Source organism: Tympanuchus pallidicinctus, unplaced genomic scaffold (assembly GCF_026119805.1).
Source record: "Tympanuchus pallidicinctus isolate F22 unplaced genomic scaffold, pur_lepc_1.0 scaffold23, whole genome shotgun sequence".
NCBI lineage: Eukaryota > Metazoa > Chordata > Aves > Galliformes > Phasianidae > Tympanuchus > Tympanuchus pallidicinctus.
In genome coordinates this window covers 9,816,704-9,839,882 of record NW_026294740.1, presented here as the reverse complement: position 1 = coordinate 9,839,882, position 23,179 = coordinate 9,816,704, and the positions used below count along the sequence as shown (strand labels likewise).

The 23,179-nt window shown below is 43.9% G+C and overlaps 3 protein-coding genes across 17 annotated transcripts in view; 2 read left to right on the top strand and 1 right to left on the bottom strand.

Moving 5' to 3' along the window:
• The first annotated feature begins 513 nt into the window (after window positions 1-513).
• On the top strand, window positions 514-3,323 carry LOC128083004 (nucleoside diphosphate kinase-like). 3 transcript variants are annotated; one of them, XM_052687822.1, is made up of 5 exons: window positions 514-596; window positions 1,008-1,208; window positions 1,699-1,800; window positions 2,496-2,608; window positions 2,907-3,323. In XM_052687822.1, the coding sequence occupies exons 2-5, from the start codon at window positions 1,080-1,082 to the stop codon at window positions 3,022-3,024; spliced, it is 462 nt and encodes a 153-aa protein (XP_052543782.1). In that variant the 5' UTR covers window positions 514-596; window positions 1,008-1,079; the 3' UTR covers window positions 3,025-3,323. The 3 variants fall into 3 exon arrangements, with proteins under 3 accessions (XP_052543782.1, XP_052543783.1, XP_052543784.1); XM_052687823.1 differs by having other exon boundaries at window positions 516-596; window positions 1,011-1,208; XM_052687824.1 differs by lacking the exon at window positions 514-596 and adding an exon at window positions 609-979 and having other exon boundaries at window positions 1,076-1,208.
• Window positions 3,324-4,482: 1,159 nt separating this feature from the next.
• LOC128083006 (nucleoside diphosphate kinase) lies at window positions 4,483-6,501 on the top strand. Its single transcript, XM_052687825.1, has 5 exons — window positions 4,483-4,591; window positions 4,824-4,956; window positions 5,341-5,442; window positions 5,752-5,864; window positions 6,252-6,501. The coding sequence occupies exons 2-5, from the start codon at window positions 4,828-4,830 to the stop codon at window positions 6,367-6,369; spliced, it is 462 nt and encodes a 153-aa protein (XP_052543785.1). The 5' UTR covers window positions 4,483-4,591; window positions 4,824-4,827; the 3' UTR covers window positions 6,370-6,501.
• A 460-nt stretch (window positions 6,502-6,961) lies between these two features.
• MBTD1 (mbt domain containing 1) overlaps window positions 6,962-23,179 on the bottom strand; it is a 28,482-nt gene continuing 12,264 nt past the window's right edge. For 12 of the 13 annotated variants that reach the window (XM_052687808.1, XM_052687807.1, XM_052687812.1 and 9 more), the window contains 11 exons: window positions 21,160-21,277; window positions 20,234-20,368; window positions 19,703-19,791; window positions 18,247-18,481; window positions 17,076-17,131; window positions 16,719-16,823; window positions 15,790-15,937; window positions 13,470-13,552; window positions 12,918-13,152; window positions 12,215-12,292; window positions 6,962-10,831 (listed from right to left, as the gene is read on the bottom strand). In XM_052687808.1, coding sequence (XP_052543768.1) covers window positions 10,713-10,831; window positions 12,215-12,292; window positions 12,918-13,152; window positions 13,470-13,552; window positions 15,790-15,937; window positions 16,719-16,823; window positions 17,076-17,131; window positions 18,247-18,481; window positions 19,703-19,791; window positions 20,234-20,368; window positions 21,160-21,277 — 1,401 coding nt within the window. In that variant the 3' untranslated portion in view covers window positions 6,962-10,712. The remainder of the gene's footprint in view (window positions 10,832-12,214; window positions 12,293-12,917; window positions 13,153-13,469; window positions 13,553-15,789; window positions 15,938-16,718; window positions 16,824-17,075; window positions 17,132-18,246; window positions 18,482-19,702; window positions 19,792-20,233; window positions 20,369-21,159; window positions 21,278-23,179) is intronic. The other variant, XM_052687816.1, reaches the window with a different exon arrangement.

Below are 23,179 nucleotides of genomic sequence, written 5' to 3'. Positions count from 1 at the left end.
TATGCACTACATAATGAACAACGTGTGCTGCTCACCACGGACTAGCTCAGAAGTGCCGAAGACGACCCCTATTTAATGAGGGTATGAGGCTTGGCAGGGGCCACACGCAGCGCTGGGCTGAAGCTGCCGCCTGCATTGCCCACCCCATGGCAGCCCTCTGCATCTATCGCCCGGCAGCTGGGCTGTAAGCGGCTGCCTGCTGCTGCCTTTGCCTGTATTTGCCAGTTCGTGGGGATCTTTTCTGTTTCTAAATACTGCTCTGCCTTTGAGAGGACTACAGCGTTAGGAGCTGTAACAGCAGTGTGAAATGTCTAAAAAAAAAAGGTCTATATATCAACAGAACGTAAGCGGAAAAACCGTTCGCTTTCAGGCAGGCCCGCGGAGCACAGCCCGAGCATCCGCGCCGCTCCACGCGCTGCTTTCAGCCGCGGGGGCAGCGGGCTGCCGGCAGACCCGACGCGCCGAGCGCCCCCTGCTGGCGGGAGGCCGCGCCGTCGCCATGGCAACCGTGCGGGCTGGATGGCCCGGGGGCGGCCCGGGGTTAAGCCGGGCTGTTCGGCCGCGGCAGCGCCAGAGCTGTGCGGGGCTGCCAGCAGGTGAGACGGAGCGGCGCGGAGCGGGACGAGGAGCGGGGCCTGCCCGGGCTGGGCGGGGTCTGGCTGTGCTCGCGCGTTTACCTGTGTGCGGGTGTGTGTGCACGTGTGTGTGCTGTGCTTGAGCGAGCTGTGCGCCGAAACTGGAGAGCAGCCATGGACAGATGAAAATGATGTTTATGGATTGATATTTTGCCCTGAATCGCAGCCAGCAGTCCCTCCGTGGTCCTTTGTTTTTTGTTTTATTTACAGCTCTTCTGCTCTTCGCGTTTGCTAATTGCACGGTTCTGTATTTTGCAAACTTACTGTTGCCTAGTTACTTCTGTAGCATTGTGCCCATCGTGCAGATCGACCTTCAGGTGCTGCCGATGTGCACAGCTCGCCAGGTAAGAACTTCAGGTCTAATGATTGCAGCAGAACACCAGACCGGGGCTGGGGCTGCGCTTGCTGCTGACCCCGTGACGGTGGCTGCCCCTGGCCAGGACCATGGCTTCCATCTCAGAGCGCACCTTCATTGCCATCAAGCCTGACGGCGTGCAGCGGGGGCTGGTGGGAGAAATCATCCGGCGCTTTGAGCAGAAGGGTTTCAAGCTGGTGGCCATGAAGCTGACACATGTGAGCTGTCCTTCTCTTGTGTTCTTAATAGGAATATCAACCTGAAAACAGAGCAGCAGTGATAAAGAGGAGTGCTCAGAAGAGTTAAACCTGGAATTCTGATAAGTCTTTGGGTGTTTTGGAGAAGTTCCAGTTGCCAGCTCTGGCTAAATGCTTTAGACATGCTAAGCACGCTAATTTTAGTAACTTGATGTCCTTAGGCTGAGGAGAACATTCTTGTAGGTGCACCCTATTCTCAATTGATATCTCTGGATATATTCAACAAATGCCAGGTCACATAAGCTACCTGCATTGGCAATGGAGACCTTTGGAAGTTCAGATATAGCTAAGGCCAACAATTGAAACCCACATTTACTAACAGTTCTAGGAACTTAGTAGAAATGCTGATTTCGAAGTGTGTGTTTGCAGCTAACCTACGTGATTGCAGCACACTCTTACAGAAAGCTTTCTGTTGTTGTGGGGGTTTTTGATTATTTGTTTTTTAATGCAGGCCTCTGAGGACCTTCTGAGGGAGCACTACATCGACCTCAAGGACCGCCCGTTCTATGACGGCCTGGTGCACTACATGCACTCCGGGCCTGTTGTAGCTATGGTGAGTCCTTACCAATGACGTTTAGCCGAGGAAAACATGGCGCTCAGCTGCCTCACAAAGAGGCCTGTGTTACCTACTGGATACTAGCTTACCTTTAACAGAGATTTTAGAAACTTAGATTTAAATAATGAGGTTAGGAAGCATAATCAGGAAGATGCACTGCAAAGTCAGTTAAAAAAAATATATGTTTTTCCATAGTCTTTCTCACAATTGAAACAATGTGTTGAGGAAGAGGGCAAGGGGAAATTGAGAACCAAAGGTGAGAGAGTAAAGCTGCACGAAAAATCCACTAGGGAATAGCATGTGTTAATCAAGCAGAGAACCGATGGTGACATAGACATTACTTTCAAGTTAAAGTAACTTTGAAAACCTTGTTTAGTCTAATTTTATTAGAAGGAGTTTTTTCCTTTATGATGTAGTTGTGAAATAATTGAACTGGGTGTCAAGATCCTCAGTGAGCAGAAAGCTTTTCTGGAAGAGTGCTTCACAGCCTGAGAGTCAAAGTCATTTACTTCCCATGAGCATTGCAGATGGGTACTGAGAATCTCAGAAAAACTGGAGATAAAATAAGCCTTGCTGTTAGGATGGTGGTTTGTGCAGTGATGGACAGCACTGCGTTGTTCTGGAACACATTATTAACTCTACTTCGTCTACAGATAAGATTTTATCATCTTAATGCATTTTTTTTCCCCAAGGTGTGGGAGGGTCTTAATGTGATTAAGACTGGAAGAGTGATGCTGGGGGAAACTAATCCCATGGATTCCAAGCCCGGCACTATTCGTGGCGACCTCTGTGTGCAAGTTGGAAGGTATATCTGCACAGCACTGATGGCACCTGAAGATAGGGCAGCGCAGCCGTGTCACGGCGTGGCAGAGCTGTGCTGCAGGCTGCCCGCCCTGGGGCACTGTGGCAGCGTCCAGAGATGGAGAGAAGGCTGCAGTGCTCAGAGTGACAAGCGCTGAGCAAAGCTGGCACAGCCTGCCCTGTGCCTGCTGCTGCCTTACCGTTACGTACAGCTTCTGTGTGCAGTGGAGACCACTTAAAGATGGAGTGTTCTTTGCTTTGAGGTTGGAGATTGCATTGCTTTTGTATCAATCTTTTCCTAGGAACATCATCCATGGGAGCGATTCTCTAGAAAGCGCCGAGGCAGAGATCAACCTATGGTTCACTCCTGAAGAACTGGTTGACTACAGGAGCTGCGCTCACGAATGGATCTACGAGTAGAAGTGAGGCGGCCTTTGGTCTCGTGGCTGTGCTCCAGTTAGCTCCAGTCCTCCACACCACCTCCTGCAAACCTGCTTCACAAACCTGCCAAGTGCTCCGCTGTGAACGCTGATCGGTGGTTGCTGTTGCTTTGGTTAGAAAACTACCGAGCTGTAGATAGGAACGTGCTTTAAAAAGCGTCTCGGATGTTCATGCGGGTGGTAGAGGTGAAATTAAATGGTAGAGAAGCAAAACGTTCCTCGTTAATAACACAGAAGGCGGCTTCACGAAACGCTTCGCAGCTGCAGGGAGGCAGAGAGGAGCGCGGGCGGGGCGGGGCGGGGGGCAGCGCGGGGCGCCGCGGGGCTGCTGGGCTGCGCGGGGCGGCGCTGCGGGCGGGGGGGGGGGGGGGGGCACGGGGCGTCCAGGCAAGGGGACGCTCAGAGCCAAAGCAGCTACGGGAAAAGAAACCTCTTTATTTCTCATTCCAAAACGTGCTGTGCCTGCACGCAGAGCTCAGTGAAATGACAACTTGTCTCCAGATTGAAGTGCTTTCTTTATTTATGCACCGGATTTATGTAGCGTTTTAAGGAAGGATTATAGGTCAGGCTTTTTTGAAACCCCCTTTTTATGTGAAAAGAAGATTTAATATGAGAACGGATGAGTGTGATCCACTTTCAGCCAGGAAGCACACGGGGAAAAATGGGATGGAGTCTGCTTTGCTGCCCAAACTGCTAACAGCTGTGATGGCTCTGCCTGTGATGGCTGCACGTCCAGCAGCCTGCTTTGGGATGAGGTGTTTCAGAAGCGACTCCAGAATTGTTTTTTATTTAATCGTGTAAAGAAATCCATCCACAATAATGCTGAGCATCTTTCAGTAGGGACGGCTGCTCCTGCTGGGGAGAGCATCAGCCAGCAAGCATTCACTGACTGCATGGGTGTCGATGCCATTTATCAGCTCATTTATCCACAAATGAGTTTATTGTAGCATTCCTTAAAAGCAGCACTCGTGTGTCAGTAGTTGTTTGCACTCCGCAGCGCTCAATTATTTCAAATACTGAAGCACCATGGTCATGGAGGCGCTGAGTCCCGCAGAGGAGATGCTCCAAAGTAAACGTCTGCCTTTTCTTACGTGAAATAAAGGGTTATTTTCATCACACTGCCTTAGGGCTAATTAATTAATGAGTCTAATGAACGGGAACAGATTAGGTACCAAAGTGCGGGTGAGGCCGTCAGGCTCTCGTGCCGACAGGCGGTGCTGCACGAGGTGCGTGATGAAGCTAAATATCCTGCATCACTTCGCTTCTCACTATGGGGGGAAAAAAAACAACATTTTGTCACCCGGCTGCTATTCGCTGCTATTACCGCGCTGTCCATCCCCGAGCTCCGCTTTTCATCCCTCATTCCACCGCAGAGCGCAGCGCTGACTGCAGCCCCGGCCGCAGAGCCGCAGCGCCCGTCCCGCGCACGGCCGCATTGCAGCCGCCCCTCCGCCCCTCCCTCCCGCAGGGCGGCTTCCGGCGCACGGCCGCCTCCCCCTCCTCCTCCTCCTCCTTCTCTTTCTTCGGCTGCTGCGGAGCTGCGGGAGGTGAGCGCGGCGCTGGGTCGGGTCGGGTCGGCGCGGCGGGAGGGGATCCGAGCGGGGCGGGCGGTTCTGTGCGGGCATCGGCCCGGGGGGGGACGGGATGGGAGCGGGGCGGGGCAGTGCGGGGCCGTGCGGGCCGGGCGCCACGTGGGCCGTGCGGCGCAATGGCGGAGGGGCCGCGGGCCGACCTTGAGCCGGGGGGCTCCGATTGAGGCTGTGCGCTTTTGTTCCGCAGCGCCATGGCTGCCAACTGCGAGCGCACCTTCATCGCCATCAAGCCCGACGGCGTGCAGCGGGGGCTGGTGGGAGAAATCATCAAGCGCTTCGAGCAGAAGGGCTTCCGCCTGGTGGCCATGAAGTTCGTGCACGTAAGTCGAGGCCGGAACTGCCGGCCGTGCCCGGCGCTTTCTTTCCGTCGCCCCCGCGGGCCCTGGGACACGAGTCCGTCCCGGCGGCCTTTCGCGCTCCCGACGTCGAGTAGCGCAGCGGCGACCCGAGCGAACCGGGCGGCCATCGGCGCTCCACCTGCCCGAAGCGGCGAGCGGCACCGCGGGGTCAGCGGGGGGGGGGAGAGGAGCCAAGCCGGAACCGCTGTGCCCCACCGCCACCCCGCGAGGAGAACGGCTGCTGCAGTGCCGGTGGCGTTACGGGGCGCTGAAGACAGCCGCGGGTGCTGAATCTTACAGCGGTGACCCCTTGGTGGGATGGGGTGGGGGCTGCCCTGCTGACATACTCCCTTCGTCCTCCCGCAGGCCTCTGAGGACCTTCTCAAGCAGCATTACATCGACCTGAAGGATCGGCCCTTCTACCCCGGCCTGGTGAAGTACATGAACTCCGGCCCCGTTGTGGCCATGGTAGGCAGCGTGTGTGTACTGAGGGAAAGCTTCCTCAGATCTGTGAAAGATGCACGCTTAAAGTTCCTGCTGAAATGCTTCCCCTGTGTTAAGATTCCCCAAAACTTATTTTCTGCACAAAAAAAAACCCTTAAAGTTTGGGGGTAAAAAAAGGAAAGAAGGCGAGGGTCACTGTCCCATAGAAACCCACCTGAAGGGGTTTCTGTTTTGTGGTGAAGCCCTCACCTTGGACCAGCTGTCACTGCGCAAGGTGTGCAATTCTGCATAAGCATGGACTGATGTTGGTTTGCTGTCTTTTCTCCCTTGTAGGTGTGGGAGGGGCTCAATGTGGTTAAAACAGGCAGAGTGATGCTGGGGGAAACCAACCCTGCGGACTCGAAGCCCGGCACCATCCGTGGGGATTTCTGCATCCAAGTGGGAAGGTTGGTGCTCAGCTGCTTCTCTATAGAGATCACACTTAGCAGGGGTAGGGAAATCAAACTGCTGGTGGCTAACCTGGTCTGATGGGGTTTTATTTGCAGGCTGCAGCCTATAACAACCACTTAGGACAATGGCTGGGTACAAAACTTCTTAAAATTCAGCTGCGTGGCAGAGCTCCATGTAAGATCAAGCAGTGGCTGCTGCAGTAGCATAGCCCCATGCCCCCACCCTGCTGGGTGTAGTGAGCAGAGCTTATAGTGGAGCTGTGCAAGTGCTGTACCCGGGATAAGGGTTGTAGCTTTAGGTGCTTCATCCCCACTTCTTCCGTATGGCGTTTCCACTTGTAGAGTTTTTTTCTTTATATTAAACAACGTTGCATTGGTCCACAGAAACATCATCCATGGCAGCGACTCTGTAGAAAGTGCCCAGAAGGAGATCAACCTTTGGTTCAAACCAGCGGAGCTCATCGACTACAGATCGTGTGCACATGACTGGATCTATGAGTGATGCCAGTTTCCACAATGAATTGTGCCTTCTGACTCTCATCTCACTCCAGCTAACGATCTGGGAGCAATTAGCACAGCGGTTATCTTGACGACTTTTCAGAACCATCAAAAATAAATGGATGATATAAATGAACTGCTTATGGTGTGTTCATTCTAGAACAGACCTGTTGTGCTGAACTCAGTGCGGTGTGAGGAGCGCTCGGTTTTCCTTGCAGAAGGAAGAGCTGTGTTTCAATACAAGCTTCTCCACCTGGGTGAACGGGGAGGGAAGGGACGCTGCATCTCCTGGCACAGAACTGCACTGGAAGGAAAACCCAACGCTCCCCCATGGCAATTCCCAGCGCACTGTGCAGCCATTAACAGCAGCTGTGAAACCTAAGGCCAGGAGTAAAACCTGCGCTGCATAAAGCCTCCACCTGACACTGCATGGCTCACACAAACGCCTTCCCTTCCCCCTGCTTGCAGGCTGCTCAGCTGAGCCCTCACAGCACCTCCGGGCTGTAAGAAGCTCCTGGGTCTGCACTGTGAGGGAAGGAGCTGCAGTACAGCTCTGTGCCAACGAGCAGCTCTTCAAGGAAACGACGTTCAAGAACTGACTTGTAACGTTTTTATTTTGTGTAAAAAAGGCAAATTTAGTGAATTATTTTCATCTTGTACACAAAGTTATAATTTTAATGCTTTTCACATCCATGCTGAAAATCTGCGGTCTCATAAAAATGAAAGTAACATTTAATTTCTCCAAAAGCATTTTTTCCACTTATGTACATTGCATGAGAAAGTCTTAAATACTCTCTCATTGACCACACAAGTTACCAAGAAAATAAAAGATAAATTTGTACAGATATTGATTTATATATCAAATACATACAGAAATGATGTAAAAACCCCATTTGTTTCACCTCCATTCCCGCCCCAACGTTTCCCCAGGGCCGGAGCTGACGCCCATGTGTATAAATGGCTGTGGCTTTAAATATGAAAATTAAAAGGAAGAAAAATTCAGTTTAAATCACAGTTTTTAAAAATCCCTTCCCAATAAAGGATTGTTACCAAATATATTAGCACCATTGTACAAATATTGACAGGAGAGGGTATTCACATCACATAAAACAACAAGAATAACAAACAAACACTGAAACCCGTGTTAGTATCCGTAGAACAAAGAGTCGATAACCGCCTTCGCTTCCTCAGGTGCAGCAAGGAAAGGGTTTGAGCCGTGTTCAAATGACAGAACTCAAAGACCACCAGGAGGGTTCCAGCAACAGAGGGGAGCTGCACGGCACGGCGTCCTGCTTTGCCAAATGCTGCCAGCCTGACCCCAGCGAAAGCTCCGCATCGGACACTGCTCTGCCTTCCGCCCAGCAGGCTGCTCAGAGCAAAGCCAAGGACAGCAGAAGCATTCTGCTGCTGATGCTTCCATGCACAGCAAAGCCTACGCCATGGGTTCCAGCAGGGACCTGCATCCCACAGCAGAAGAGACATCCTCTGAACACCTCGTGGATTTGCTCAGGTGTCCAGAAACCTCCCGAGGCAACGACCCGAATCCCTGACGGCTTTGCTTAGGACAGATTCCAGCACAGCTGACAATTAGCAACGCCGGTATCTTCTGAGTACGGACACAAACGTCACTCCTGCCTCAACACAACTCCGACAGAGTCCTGCACACACCAGAACGCAGGGCAGCTCACACGTAGTGTTTGATCAGAGGAAACTTGTTTTTAAAGAACACTTTAAAGACCGACAGACTTCCAACCCCATTCCTACGTTTCTCCAGCACAGGAGATGCGTTCAAAGTGCCATCTTTGCCTCTCAGCAGTCTAAGCTCACAGGTCGGCCATGCCTGGGAAGCCAGGCTCTGACCTGGGCAATGCATGGGAGCCCAAGGTTTCCTGGCTTGGCAACATCCCTTGCCATCATAGCCCAAATTTCACATCAAGAAACAAATTAATGCATGTTTTTCTACTGTGCTGAAAAGCAGCTGATGAGAGAAGAAAGCAAGGATGTGCCCAACTCATTCCAGCTGCCAGTGGCAATTTGGAAGTTGTCACATCAAAAAACATGAATAAAATCAACAGCGATGTACTTACCAAATCAAATCAATGTTTGCAGAACTGGATTTTATGGCAGCATAAATGAAGAGCATAGGAAAAATAATAAAATTAAGGTTCAAAACATCATTAACAATGGTCTCTAAACCTACTCCTCCAACTCAGGGTGATGAGAAGAAATGCCCCATGAGGGTCAGAGGACGGATGTGAAGCCTACCAAACAAGAGAAAGTCCCTTTGCTATGGCTACTGCAGGGAGCCAAAGAGTCACCACCTGAAGTTACAGATACCTATAATCCAGTAACCAGGTGCTGTCCATGTACGAAGCTGTTGTTAAAAAGGGGTCATTATGGACATTTTTACTGGTAAGGGTAAATTCCAGACATTCCTATGCTATACAGGACAGCTTGTTTCTTTTAAATTCCAGTAGTAAATACAAAACTTTACATAATTAACCCCTCTTGCATAGAATGAGGTAAACCTGTGCATATTACCAATACTTTGTACCCAAAGTTAGAGCAATGTTTTAGAAAAGAATCAACTTGCTGGTTTTCAACTTTCTATGCACTTTTTTCTGTTTTTAGGTTTGGACAACAGTATACAGAAACGGTCTCCTGGGGCTCTGTGGGTTGATGTCCTTAAAGCATTTCTTAGGCTGCAGGAACACAGAAGTTAACTGTTTCGACCACCAATTTTCTAAGCCCTACCTTGTGGTTAAGAGTCAAATAATCACTGTACTGCTCTGAAGGGGACCTACTAAGATCCAGAAGCACTTATAGAACATACGCAGTTAATTCCTGAGAGTTTAGTTAATGAACCTTACTGGTAAAAGCTAAAGCTCTTGATGCACATTTTTCCAGTCACAGCTCTGCAGGGTGATCGATAATTTCACTCATCAACTCCATCAATGAAGCCATCTACAAAAACATACAAAGTCTAAAACCAAGGAAGGAAAATCCAAATAATTAAGGGCTCACATGAAAATACTTTGTATTACGCTACTAGTCAGTCATTTGCACCCTTCTGCTTAACTTTTGCCTTTAAAACATCTGGACAGAAAGCAGGTGGGATTAATGGGATATCTGAAGCAAGGCGCAAGGATCGAGGCAACAAACATCCAGCTGGTGAGTGACGTGCTACGCTGTGTGCCATCCCTGTAACGTTCTCAAGTCTCGATTTCCACCTCACAACACTGCAGCAAGAAAGGAACACTGCAGGCTGTGCAGAGCTGAACTTCTGGCTCCTTTTAGGTCAACCGAAACCACAGGGAACATCAGTTCTGAATGTTCAGAAATAAGCTTTTCAGATGGTAAGGAAACGAGGTCTTTCTGAATGGAAAGATACAATCAGAAGAATACAGAGAAGTTCCTTCCACCACCAAGGGAGGCCTCGGTTGCTGTCTAGGTTAAATCCATCCTTATCTCTCATCTTCCAAAGCAGGGAATCCTCTGAAGTTCCAGTTTGGCAGAGATAGGGCTCTGTAAACATTTGCTGGAGCGTTCCAAGACAACAGATATCCACGTGGAGACAAGAGAGCTGCAGTCCCAATCCAGTGCCCACTGCGGCCAACGAACACAAGGTACTGATATCACTGGGCACTGATTCAGACCCTAAGGAACTATATATTTTAATTTAAAAAGCATCATATAAAAAAACGCATTTTAAACTAAATAAAAACACATTGAAAAGTTAAAAAAATCTCCCCAGGTGATGGCTCCATTGCAGCTGGGGCTACTCACCAAGTAGAGCTCTACAGGGCGATCCTCCTCATACCATCTGTGCCTCCAGATCAGGGCTCAAATGCCTTATTTCACAATTAAAAACAAACAGAGGTGTGACCAGTGCAGTTCACAAGAGTTTAAGTATCTCCCAATTTGTACCAAAAAGGTTCATTTGTCGTGACAGTTCATTTGTATTTGCAACTGCATCTTCCTCCAACGCTTCTCACGATCGTGCTATTTAAACTCTAATCTTACAAAAAAATTAGATTTTCAGTTCTTGTTAACAATGCACAATAGATCTGAACTTGAAAATATTACAAAACTCTTGCAAAAGCTTCAAATGCAACACAAAAAATGTCCGCTCTCGTTTTTAATAAATTGAAAAAATCTTTTTTCACTAAAATAGTTTCCCCGTCCTTCCAAAAAATTCTGAACCGAGTCTGGCTCATCTACAGATAGCAAAGTGCCCCGGTGCAGCCATCCACGCTGCACCATCAAAGCGGGAACAAAACCAGTCAGACTTGGAGAAAGGCTCCTTTCCTATCACCAATCCTGCGCCCCTCGCTTCCTTATGCTGCATTATGGTTCTTGCTTTATGTAGAAGCTGGCAGATCCGTTGCTCTCCTGGTCAGACGCTCCTTGCAGGAAGCTGTACTCCTCTCCATCCAGCATCTCCTCCTTCAGCTGCAACGAAGTCACTGGAAGCAGATGAACAGGTAAAGTCTGTAACATCCCAGTAAGCACAACTCTTCATTTTACTTCACATGATTTAAATTGGGAACAGACATCAGATTTCCCATTTTAGAGATTCATCTTTTAATGCATGGGATCCCACAGAAGGCAGATGCTTCCTGATCCTCAACTGAACCTTAAGTCCTGCTCCAGGGTTTTTCCCTCAGTAATTCAGTATTTTAAAACCCTGGTTTAAGAAAGCTACAGAAAATACTGCTAAGAAGAATGCTTACTTTACTGTTATTTCATTTTACTGCCCACTTCCAAATTTAGTCTTCATCCAAGTAAGATGAATTACTTGCCATTTACAATCGATCACATTGTCTAATTACTGTAAGCAGTCCATATGAGACAAGAAAAAAACACTGACAAAAATTTTCCATCACAGCCTCAAACTGCTAAAAGTCCCTGAGAAAAATGTCATTCAAGCAAAACATTTTTTGTAGTTTTAATCTTCTTTCTTTTGTATAAGGAAAATAGAAATGTGATCAAAGGCAGAAAGACTGATGTTAGGAGAGCAATAATGCCACAACTGCTCCTCCATTTAATTAATGGACAAGGAAATTACCAAAGTATGAGCAGAGGGGAAAAAAAAACACTGAAATAAATGAAGCAGACCAGCACTTCCTTTAAAGGTGCAGTACCCACATTTAGGGGTTGAGCATACAAAAATATACAGGATTTCGCATAAAAAATTCTCTCCTCAAGTCAAATTAGAGGATGGTTAAAGATTTCTGTCATCCAGGATTGCTGACTTGCGCTTAAAGTAACTTTCAGCATCCAAGACATTAATTTTTGCTAGGCTGTCCCAGCAGAAAATACCTTGGCACAGAAGCCAAGCAAATTGCTAAATGGAAACAACACATTATAGACCTTTGCTGTAGCTGATCTGTCCTTGTGCTGGCAGCACGAAGCACTGCATCTTTGCACTCCACTCTTCCAAGACAGCACCAAGAGAATGAGTCAGCAGAGCGAGCTGATGCTCCAAAAATAACAGACATAGTTGGGTTGCCTGGAATGAGGTCATCGACTCCTGTGAAGACAAACTACTCACCCCTGTGTGGCAAAAGAGCTGCCACAAGTTTTTAACTGGTTCATCATTAAAAACGCAGTGGCTCTTAGCAGGGCTGAGGGCTCCCCTGTGTGCTTAGACTGCTACAAGTTATAAAGAAATAATTAAGAAAAGATATTCTGGGTTATTTACAAAATTCCTTTCATGGCACACTGCACCTTTTAGCTTAACGCCTGCTTTACATAGAAACAGCACTTCTAAGTAGAAGAGAGACTGAGGGAGAGACCACAAGCTTTTTAAGCAACAGGGAAATGGCAAGCACTATTTTGTCACCCACTTTTCTTATGTCCTTTGTACTGTTGTGATTTTGACTTTTTCTTCTGTTTTGATGAACTTGACTGGTTATCTCTTGATGCTGCAAAAAAGCGTGGAGTACAAAATTTAAGTTTATTATTTTGGAAATACACTTCAGAACACCACAAAGCTTTTCTGAGAAACCTGCCATTAAACTGCAATCAAACTGCTATCAGTAGTCAGCACTACTAACAGTACTGGCATTACTCTTCCTACCTCCTTTCCATTAAACAAACATTCTTTAAAGCTATCGATTACCATAAGAACTGGCCCAGCACACCAAGTTTTGATGAAATGTAAATGTCCTAAATGAAACGTAGCCTTCTCACACAAACACTTCTGCACAGCAATAGCCAAGCACACACTGAGGGCCGTCGCATTCAGCACGCAAAGAATATTTGTTTGCTAACTTCAACCACTACAAATTCTCTCTCCAGACTTGTCAGGTCATAGGGCTTTTCTCCTACGTGAAATAAACATCTTCCAGTAACAAAACAGAAAACTGCTGAGTTGCCACAGAAATGCCCAGAAATACTTTAAGAGTCAAGGTGGAGGAGATCAGAACTGCGTACTTCTAAGCGACAGCAATGACTTGTTCTATTTCTGTTACACTTAGTGACCTAACTAAGAAGGACGAGGAAAAGCATCACATGCGATTAAGGATCAGTGCACAATGCAGAACTTACACTGTGGTGCTGGAGGCTGCAGCTGATACCCAGTCAGCTGACACCATCCCACGGGGTAGAGGTCCGGGGACTCGCAGTCCACCCACTGGTCATACTCATCTTCCCAGCCATCAAAGTGTATCCTCAACAGACGATGGATAATGCGAGTCACTGTGGCCACGCAGACCAAGCGAGGTTCCATCAGATCAACGGCCTCCAGTTTCATTCCAACATGAAACCCATGGTTTGGAACTTCCTGGAAAAGCAGGCACATCAAGGCACCAACCACGTTAATGAGATCAGTTGAGCACACGGTGCTGAAGCAAACATTTCAATCGCTTTAGCTTAAGACATTTTCAAGCATCATTTATGAAGTTCCGTGCAGTCCTGCATTTACCATTCCAGAAATACTCAGCCCCTAGAAATAAGGGCTGTTAAATTATATTAAAATCTGTTGGCTTAGTTTTTCCACAACTGTACTTGAAGAAAGTGGGTCAATCCCATAAGCACACAGATTAAAATGTGAAGAAAATCCTAAATTAAATTTCAACATGGATGCTTGGTGCTTATTACCTTATTGAAGAGCTTTACAGGTGCTGCTATTGAGTCAGTTTCCCTGAGGTAGTCAAACCATTTGAACGGGAGTTTTGTATAACCTGTGAATTTTAAACAATACTTTCATAAATCAACTGTGAGCTTCCTATGTTAGAACATCAACAAGAATACAACAGTGGCACTGTGCTATGGCTAAAAAGACAAAGAAGCAAAACATTAACATCAGAAATCTCCATTCTCTGAGCTCTGGTCTAATGGACAACACAGTCAACTGGACACTGCCTTTGTGCAACAAAGATGAACGAATTTCTGGATAATACACAAAGCATCATTTGATGTTAAGATCAACTGTCGACACTGGAAGCTCTCTGCTCACGTAGATCCTTCATGTCTACAATGCCCCACACAAATGACCCGGAACACATAACGTAATTAAGCACATCCAGTGTCTTTCCTGTGGGGAAAGAGCTCCACTACTGAAAAATTTGATGCGTTAGGAACAGGTTCATGGAACAAGTGTGGATATGTAAAACCTTAAATAATAAAGTTAATGTTAGCAATAGAAGAAAGAATTACAGGATCTTTTTTCCCAATCTTTTAAGTTATTGGAAAGGTAAAAAACCTATTTCTTATATATTCAGCTTTTGTTCATCTGCTGAATGTGCCTAAAAGTCTTATGAGTATTAAAGCATCTTCAGCTTCTGCTGGTCTCAGCAAGAGATGAAGATATTAGAAAGGAAAAAACCTAGAAGCACAAATTGCAGGGGTTTAACAGCAACTTATTGAATGTACCCACACTGCTGGATGTAATCTAACAAATGGCATTCACTGTCTGCAGGAAGACATGCAGCAGGAAAGCTAATTGGGTCATCTCTAAGTTTTGAGAATTAAAGCTTGTGAATGTACAGCTCCTCTGGCTGGACTAACATACACAAGGCCCTTAGGCATTAAAGACGTGCACGTGGTCCTAATTAAACAGCCAAAATTAAGAAACTGTGCATTTGCAAGCTCGTAACTTGGAGGGTAGAAGATACCTCTCATAAAAGCTAAGATGCTTTCATCACTTCAATCTTATTAAATCAGTAATAAAGCTGTGTTAAAGGGCCTTACGTTCTGTATTTTACTCCTAACTTCTCTCTCAAATGACTTTTAGATTATTGCATGGGTGATTCTGTGATTTTAAGATTCAGTCATCTCTCAGTGGATGATACAGCACTGCTGTGGAAAACTGCAATATAAAATGGGCAATAAGGTAAACAAAGCTGCCAAAATATGAGAAACACAACAGTATGATAAACGTGGTAACAGAATTTGCACACTGTTGTGTAAAGTCTTTGAAGAGTGAAAAAAAGTTTCATCTTAAAAGGGAATTTGATTTCTGTATCTTTTAGCGTAGCCACTTCTAAATTAGCTGCTGTTGATATGGACACTTTTTGCCCCATGCAACAACAACCACAACTGCAAGAGACTCCTCAGCACATTCTGCAGGTGTGGCCACGCTCATGAGTTTCTAGGCAGTACATTCACTAGATGAGTTAACTGGAAAATAGTAAACCTGCCTCAAACGCACTGAACGCATACTCAAGGATGACAAATTCATTCGTGTGCAATAGTAAAAGTAAGACATTCCTCATGTTGTGTTATGTAGTTATGACCTAGAAAATCACTCAATAAATACAGGTAGAAGCCAGCAAGGAGAATGAAGAAAAACCATCTGCTGCTACATGCCTGATTAAAATCCTCTCTACGAGCTGCTGGACCTCGAAGATACAAATCAAAAGATGGAGGCAGTAAGAGCCTCCTGTAGGCACACGTGTGGTGGACAGACAGCTTATTCTCACAGAAGGGATTACGTGGCAAACAGCCCCAATGGCCACTTCCCTGCAGGCCAGGTTTGTGCACGCCCTACAGAAATTTACAGCTTTGTCACTTTTCGCCCAAGTCTGAGATTCTCTGCAATGTCCATTAAACCCTCTGGAGGTCTGGACTCGCCAAGCAACAGCAATTTATGAGCAGACCATGCAGCGACTTGCATATTTATACTTCCCATTCACATCAAGCTATGCTGCTCAACTAGTGGCTGTCCTCAACTTACGGCAGTAAAGGCAAATTATTTTAGCCAGTGTATCATAAGGAGGTTCAATTTCCCTTTTTCTCAGAAGTTTGTCTCTGTTTTGAAGATTACTTTCAAGTTGCACTGTTTTATTTGTTTCTGACTGGAGAGTGTCCTAAAAAGTGAAATGAATTTTGTAGACTGATTTAAAATACAAAGCATATGGCACATACAATATCACTGAAAAATATTCAAAATAAAATGTGGTCAGAATTCTATATGTACCTCTGGGTGGAGTTAGTTCAATCATGTTAATTTCACAGAAACCAACAGGGAAAATAGAAGGGGAAGTGGCATGGTAACAAAACCAATCAGACCCATCTGCTGCTTCTGAGCCATCAATCCCAATCATAAGATAGCCATCTGCTAAAACCTTTGTAAAGAAAAACAAAATTTTACATTAAATACCTTTAACTGTGTGATAAGGCTAGAAAGAAAGCATGCCATGTTTCAAGAGTGAAAAATAACTAATAATGAAAGTACTCAGAAGAACATTCAATTACAATAAAACAGGAAAAGCAAAACAAACTGAAATCATACCTGTCTCCAAGATTGTGTGCTCTACTGTCAAATGTACCTTTGATAACTGCAAAGTTATGAGATGAACATTTCCTTTTTCTGAGCTCTAGTTTATTTTTTGTGAGTATATCAGTTCTATCTTAAAGCTTTATGTTTCAGTTTACTCTAGCTTGAAAGATATTCTGCACACTATTAAGAAAAAGAGATTTGAAATAATGACCACACTCATTGGTAAGGTTATGCAAAGTTGCTAAGCTACTCTTTTTGCCCATTCTCTTTCCCTTTTAATAAAGACTTAATGTTGATGAGATTCCTTTTAATCAATCTAGAAAAAGCTTATCTTCATAGATTCCAGCAAGCAAGCATGATGAGGCTTTTATTTTGAATACAATGGCAAAATACTTGGGATAATTAGCAGTAGACTGTCTTGAAAATTAATCTCACAAGCATAGCATAAATTAAACGTAAGGCTGAATCTCCAGAGATTAAAATCAAACATACATGAATATGTTCTTCTTCACAGTAGTTGTATATAACTTAATGGATTCATTTCCTGAGCTTTGTTTCTAACCTGAACAAAGGTGAATGTAAAATGGTCCTGCCTGTCTTCTGACAGCAAACACTGGCCTCCTTACCTTCCTAATAGTTGCCACACATATTGCTGAAAGGTTTAAGGGGTCTATAGCTTCCAGTTTCATTCCTTCTTTAAACCACTCTCCAGCTGTGTCAACCTCTTTCACCTAAAAAAATAATCATGAAGTCAGATGACAGCACCAGAAGCTCCGAATCCAACAGCCAGTCACAGCACAGGAACAGGGTGAAATACCTGCACTGTCACCTCTGCTTACGACAAGAAGGACAGATTATTAAACTGTGTGAATTAAAATTCACCAGTGCTTCTGCTGGGCATATTTCCACGACTTCCAGGTCTGTTTCACACACACCAGGTCCTCAATCGACTGACATAAGAACATTCTTGGTAGCAAACTCACCTTCATAAATAAATGTGAGGGTGCATCAAAGTGTCCTTCCTGTTTCTTTGTAATATCTGTAAGGAACAGCAGTGCATATTAACAACAGTTTTTGGTAACAGAGCAGGCAATACTTTTTTCTTAACATTTTAACTGCTGGAGTGCAATCACCTGTTAGTGTGGAAAGTCCATGATGAGACTCCACACAAATCTGGGGAGCACTCTCCATTCTCCCCACTGACTTCCATCTGAACAACCTCTATAACACAGCCTCATCTACAGAAAAAAATCCAGGACTGCTTAACTGCATCACCACTTTGCTACCAATATATAGAAGCTTTAAAAAAAAAAAAGGCAAGACTACCTCTTCTCTAACAGATTACATTTATATAATCACAGTTTCTATACAGTATGTCTACTCTCTGCACACGTATACAGCTTATTTTTGCCAAGTGTTGAATCCCACCTTGCAAGGGAAGTCCTTGAAATCCTATTAGAAACATTAAGACATTACTTCTGGAAAACAGCACTGTTCTTTATGTCTCTACTCTTGTTTATAAACAGCTCCAGTGAAAATTTAAGTAGTTAGAAAACTGTCTTGAAGGGCTGCATTGGGAAATCTTCATGGAAATTCTGTTTCTGACAAGGTGTACATTCACAGTGAAAGACAGAAAGATTCAAAAAAACTCTTTCTTACTATTTATGGACCTTAAATATTTCAAATTAAAAGTATTTGAGATAACAAGGATCTAAACCATACACCATCTATTAAACCATCGTCTTCCCTGCTCATTTCCTAACAGCCCCTACAACACCTAGGTCTTGCAATACAAAAACAGAATATTCCTTACACTTGGAGAGACAGAAATTAGTATCCCATTGCATACTTGCTCATGTTGCAGTGTACAAAAGAGACAAATGCAGGTAGTAGAGCAGAACAGTATAATTCCAGGTTCATTTTTTTCATAAAAAATGAAATTTGTAGCATGCTTGAATATTGCAGTTCAATTTCCTGCAGACCAGTTGTACACTGAACTGAAACTACAAAGGCAGTGTAATTGGTAAAACCATTAGGCATCGTTAGAAAGTAATTAGCCAAACTAGTTTTATTAACTGTATAAAGCAACAGTATTGCTTCAGTCTCCCCACGCCACTACTGCCCACAGACACCTCTGACAAGCAATAGGCTTACCAGATCTTTTGAACCTGTGTCCTATGCTTCGAGACCAACCAATGTGGTGGATGAGTGGACTGTACATATGGCACCAGAAATCATCCGTTTTGTCTTCGCTCTCTTCATACACCAACCTCAACCTTCCCCCAATGACATTCTCTACAACAGCCACCCTCGTTCGACACAGGTGTGTTTTGTCAACGACTTCCACTCTCATGCACGTTTTGAATGGATACTGCATGCTCTCAGACACCTTAAAATGACAGGAAAAAGATTCTGTAAAGATATATTGTTTTGGCTTAGTGATTTGTCTTCTACAAAGCGCAACATCAAAGAACTTCCCATTTAATTCAGGCACTTGCTAAGCAGCTGGCACAAACGACACGTGATTTATCTGCCACCTCCTTGCAACCGCAGCAAGATGCAATATTTTAACAAGACTAACCTGCATAGATCCTACAATGGCATCATTTCATTTAAGTACAGCCTCATACAGCTCTCACGGGGGTTAAATGATTCCCTTGGTTCGATGAAAGCTTGTTCAGTTAGTAACAGATTAAATTACCTTGACCAACAATTTCAACAGATTTGTTTCTTTATTATCCACTCAGAACATAGCTCTTCAAATGCAAGATCAAAATATTTTAACGTATTAGCAATGAAAAATAAAATTCAAACATAATGAAAGTTTACCACTCAAATATACTCCATCGTATACCAAAAATTAAGGAACAGAATGACAGAGCGACTACCCTGCACTGTGAGAACCTATTTTGTTTAAAAGTGCTTTCCAGTCAACTCAGCATTTTGTAACCTCCACCAGTGCTTGGGCCTTGCCAATTTGATTTGGCTTCCACTCAGCCATTTTTAAATATAAATGAACATCTTCAGAAAAAAATGGGGAGGAATACTAGCTGCAGAGCGAGACAACAGTACTTCTTAGATTCCCATTGAAAAAGCAACATGCCATCTCACAATATCAATACATAAACATAGAAAACATTGTGCAGGCAGCTACCATACACGACAAAGACAGCAAACAAATCTAGCTGGGAGCAGATGAAAGCTATTAACATTTGAAAATATCAGCTTCATTGCATGGAGACCTGCGCACAGCGACAGATGGTTCAGTTCCCTGAAACACTTCACAATGAAATCATTGCTGATTTAGAGAAATCAGATTTTTTCTTACATATTACAAGGTAGCTTATTAGCATTTTTGAGTACTTTAAAATTAAAACAGACTAACTAGTTTTTAAAGAAAATTACTTCTGCTAGAGGAAACAGCTTTCCAAAGAGAACCGCCTTCTGATAAACATGGAGATAAATGGAAAATAGAGATTCCTGTGAAAACTGCACTAAGAAATCATCATCCTCTCTGCAGAAGGAGCCAACGTGCCACTAACAAATACAGCTCTTCTCTCTGCACTGCCCCTTTGTTTGCAGTACATCACTGATACTGCACCAGCCTTACCTTCTGAGAAAAGTCCGGAGGAAGAGTTTTGGCACCAGTAAGTCGTTTCACTAGAAAAGCTTTCCAGTTTGTGTATTTGTGTTGGATGGCTGTTGCAAATGAAGGGGACAAAATAAGCCACTGGTTTTTTGTGTGTCCATTAGAGACAATGTTACAGTCTGGAATAGGTAAATAAGAAATCCTAGATGACTTTAAAAGCTCAAATGAAAACAGTTCAGTGAGGAGTCAGAAGATTAAATGTATGGGTATGTTTGGGCAAAGAGTTCAATCACAAAATACAAATAAAACTTCTGGATATTCACAACACTGACTAGCTAAGCAATTCCACCTTGATCTTAAAAACAAAGTCAATCTGGAGGGGTACCACAGGAAGTGCTTTAAGTGTGAGTCAAGTCCCTGTTTTTCCATTAGATCAATGATTTATGAACAATTGTTAGCAGAATTGCTATGGCAAAGAATGCTGATATCAGAACCGCCAGCAAATTAAAGAAGACTTAACTGTAGCAATCAGTAAGACTACTATTTACATACTTCGAGGAGGGACTAAAGGCTTCCCACTGGTTGCACACCAACCAACTGGGTGGATATCAGACCCACAAACGTTGCACCAGAAGTCAAGGTTTGAATCATTTTCAAAGCCTTCGTATCTCAGCAGAGCGTTGTAGCCTGAAAGGAAAATCACATGAAAAACGTAAGATTTTAAAAAGATCAATTAAAACTTACCAGTCATAACAGACACTACATTAGATTTTCTAGACTAGAACTTTCTAAAGAATGTTATTCTTAAGGCACATGCTGCATGTTACCAGAGCATTTTAACTAAAACTCTTGTATCATAAACCTTCACAAGTTACACACAAGCAAAATCACAGAATTGTAGGACTTGGAAGGACCCCTAGAGAACGCTGAGTCCAACTCTTTGCTAAAGACTACAGGCCACATAGTTGGGCACCCAGATGAGTCTTGAGCATCTTCAGAGAAGGAGATTCCACCACTTCTCTGGGCAGCCAGCTCCAATGCTGCATCATTCTGACAGTAAAGAAATTCTTCCTTGTGTTAGCATGGAACTTCCAATGTTCCAGATAAGAATTCCTTTGTTACTCACAGCCTCTGCTTTTTGATATTTTAGCTATGTGAACCTTGAATTTTCACCTTCGCTTTTAGCCAAGACAGTGATTTTTCTAACAAGACTTGCTTGCTATTTTTCAATTTTTTATCCTTCATCCAGCACCATTACAATGAAATCTAGCAATAGAAAAACAAACCAACCAACCCAACTTGAAGATATTGTAAAACAGCTCAACAGTGATAATGGTGGAAAATACAATCTTGTGATACAGCTCTGACCTCTTAATGGTGTCAGCATTCTGTTAACCAAATGACTGCTGACTACACTATAAGCTACCTTTGCATAATTATTTTGACTACTTTAGTAATTGCAATCAAAATATATTCACCTGCTAATTTCACAATTCCAGCTATCCAGAAGACTTTGGTAGGCAGGCTGCAGTCCGTGTTGGGAACCTCCACTCGCACTCCTTCTGAGATGTCACCCCAGCACGTCCCCATAGGTGCCTAGCATTTAAGGTAGGAGGAAAGTAAAGAGCTCACCACTCTGCTTACAGCACAAGATTTGTTGTTGATGTTGCTGATTATTGTTTCATAAGTGACTTAAAAAAGATGACTATCAACATACACGATAACAAACATACGGCAAGAAAATAGCCTATGGAAATCTAGCTTGGTTTTGATCTGAAGCTTGTGCATAGTGCTGGTTTACTACTATTACAGTCTACCCCACACAACCACCATAGGCTTTCAAGGTCAAACATCCATAAAGCACACATTTTCACTGGTACTCTTCCTTCCGCTATGCTCTGACTACATGATACCTACTAATTTTAGGTAGGAATGGTATAATTCCTCTGCAATTCTCTTAGCAGAAAATTTTGGCACTTAATCCGTTCCACAGACATCAAAACATTTACGTTCTGTAAATCTGTAATACGTCTGAAAAAATGCTTAGAAGTTATTTCTCAAACCTATTCTGAAGTTTTATTCTGATGGGTTTTTATCACCCATAGTTCACACCCTCTCAGAGCAAACAGGCTTCCAACTCACCTGCATGTCATCATTCTACTAAGCAGCCAAAAAGAGGAGGTAGAGTTCTACCACTTTAATGAACATCAAAGGAAAACGCCCAGCTAAATTCCTCACACACTGTCATGAAAGCTTAGACTAATATGTTAACAACAACAAGAAATACAAGCTCAATAAAGTCTGAAGTGTTTCTGGAAACTGGAGATAAAAAAAAAAAAACAACATTTAGTTTGATTTCAGGAATTTTTTTTAACAGAGCATCATGAAAAAATTGTCAAAGATTCTATAGTAGAGATACCAGAAACACGGTGTTCAAGGATCTAAAACCTTAAAAGCTACTCAGCTGAAGCTAACAGTAACAAAATATACAGTGAGCCAGCCTAAATGAAACTCCACCAAGAATGGCAATGCTTGGATTTTGGTTATGTTAGGACAACAGTCATAAGAAAGATTTCACATTCTGAGAAGAGTCCTGATCAATCATTAGAACATCCACATAAAGGGACAGTTGAAGGAATCTTCTGGGATTTTTTCTGCAGTGGGCAGACAGTATTGTAAGGCCATGTTTTGTTACAAGGCTATTTGGAAGCACAGAGAACTGACAGCTCTCTGGGAACAGCCTCCAGCTTCATAGATTTTTTTGCCTGTGACCCACAAGTGAAGAAAGCTGGATTAATACTTCCTGAAAGATTGGAAATTACAATAAGGGAATTTTGCTGGAATGTCCAACTAGCAGCTCCAAAGTCTTTGAGGGGCATAGCATCCACTTATGCAATATTTGAGGTTAGGCATGCAAAACTTAAATCAAGTTTTAACTATTAAAGGAAAAATCAGTCACAGCAAGTTTTCTTATTCTTGAAGCCTGGTCTCTTCATGCACTGCTATGTCCCATCTACACCAGCCCACCCTGCTGAGCTCTTTTCTGCCATCTGGTAGACAGAAAGAAAACAACTTTCAAGATGATGGTTTATTTTCACACACAAAGTATGCAGATGCAACTTCTTAATCAAGTCCTATTACATTTCCACTATCATCTCTAAATTGACATTTGCGGCTTTTTGAATTGAAATGGGGAAATAATTTTTCAAAGAGCATATTTTAGAAAATCTGGTTGCCTTGCATAGAGCCACAAATCTAAATCAAAAATAGCAGAGCTGAATAATTTTCTAATCCAGCTGCACTTCACTAAAATAAACGTTACTGCCTGCTCATCTACTCCATTGATTCTGAGGAAGAGTCTTTCAAAGCAGTTCTTCCCCCTTCAACCAATTAAAAAATGCCACAAATGCTTTTATTTCTAGAACATGGATTGGTATAGAGGGAAATAGCAGAAAGTTAAATTTGTCCTTGTCTGTGAAAATATTGGTTCTGCTAGTT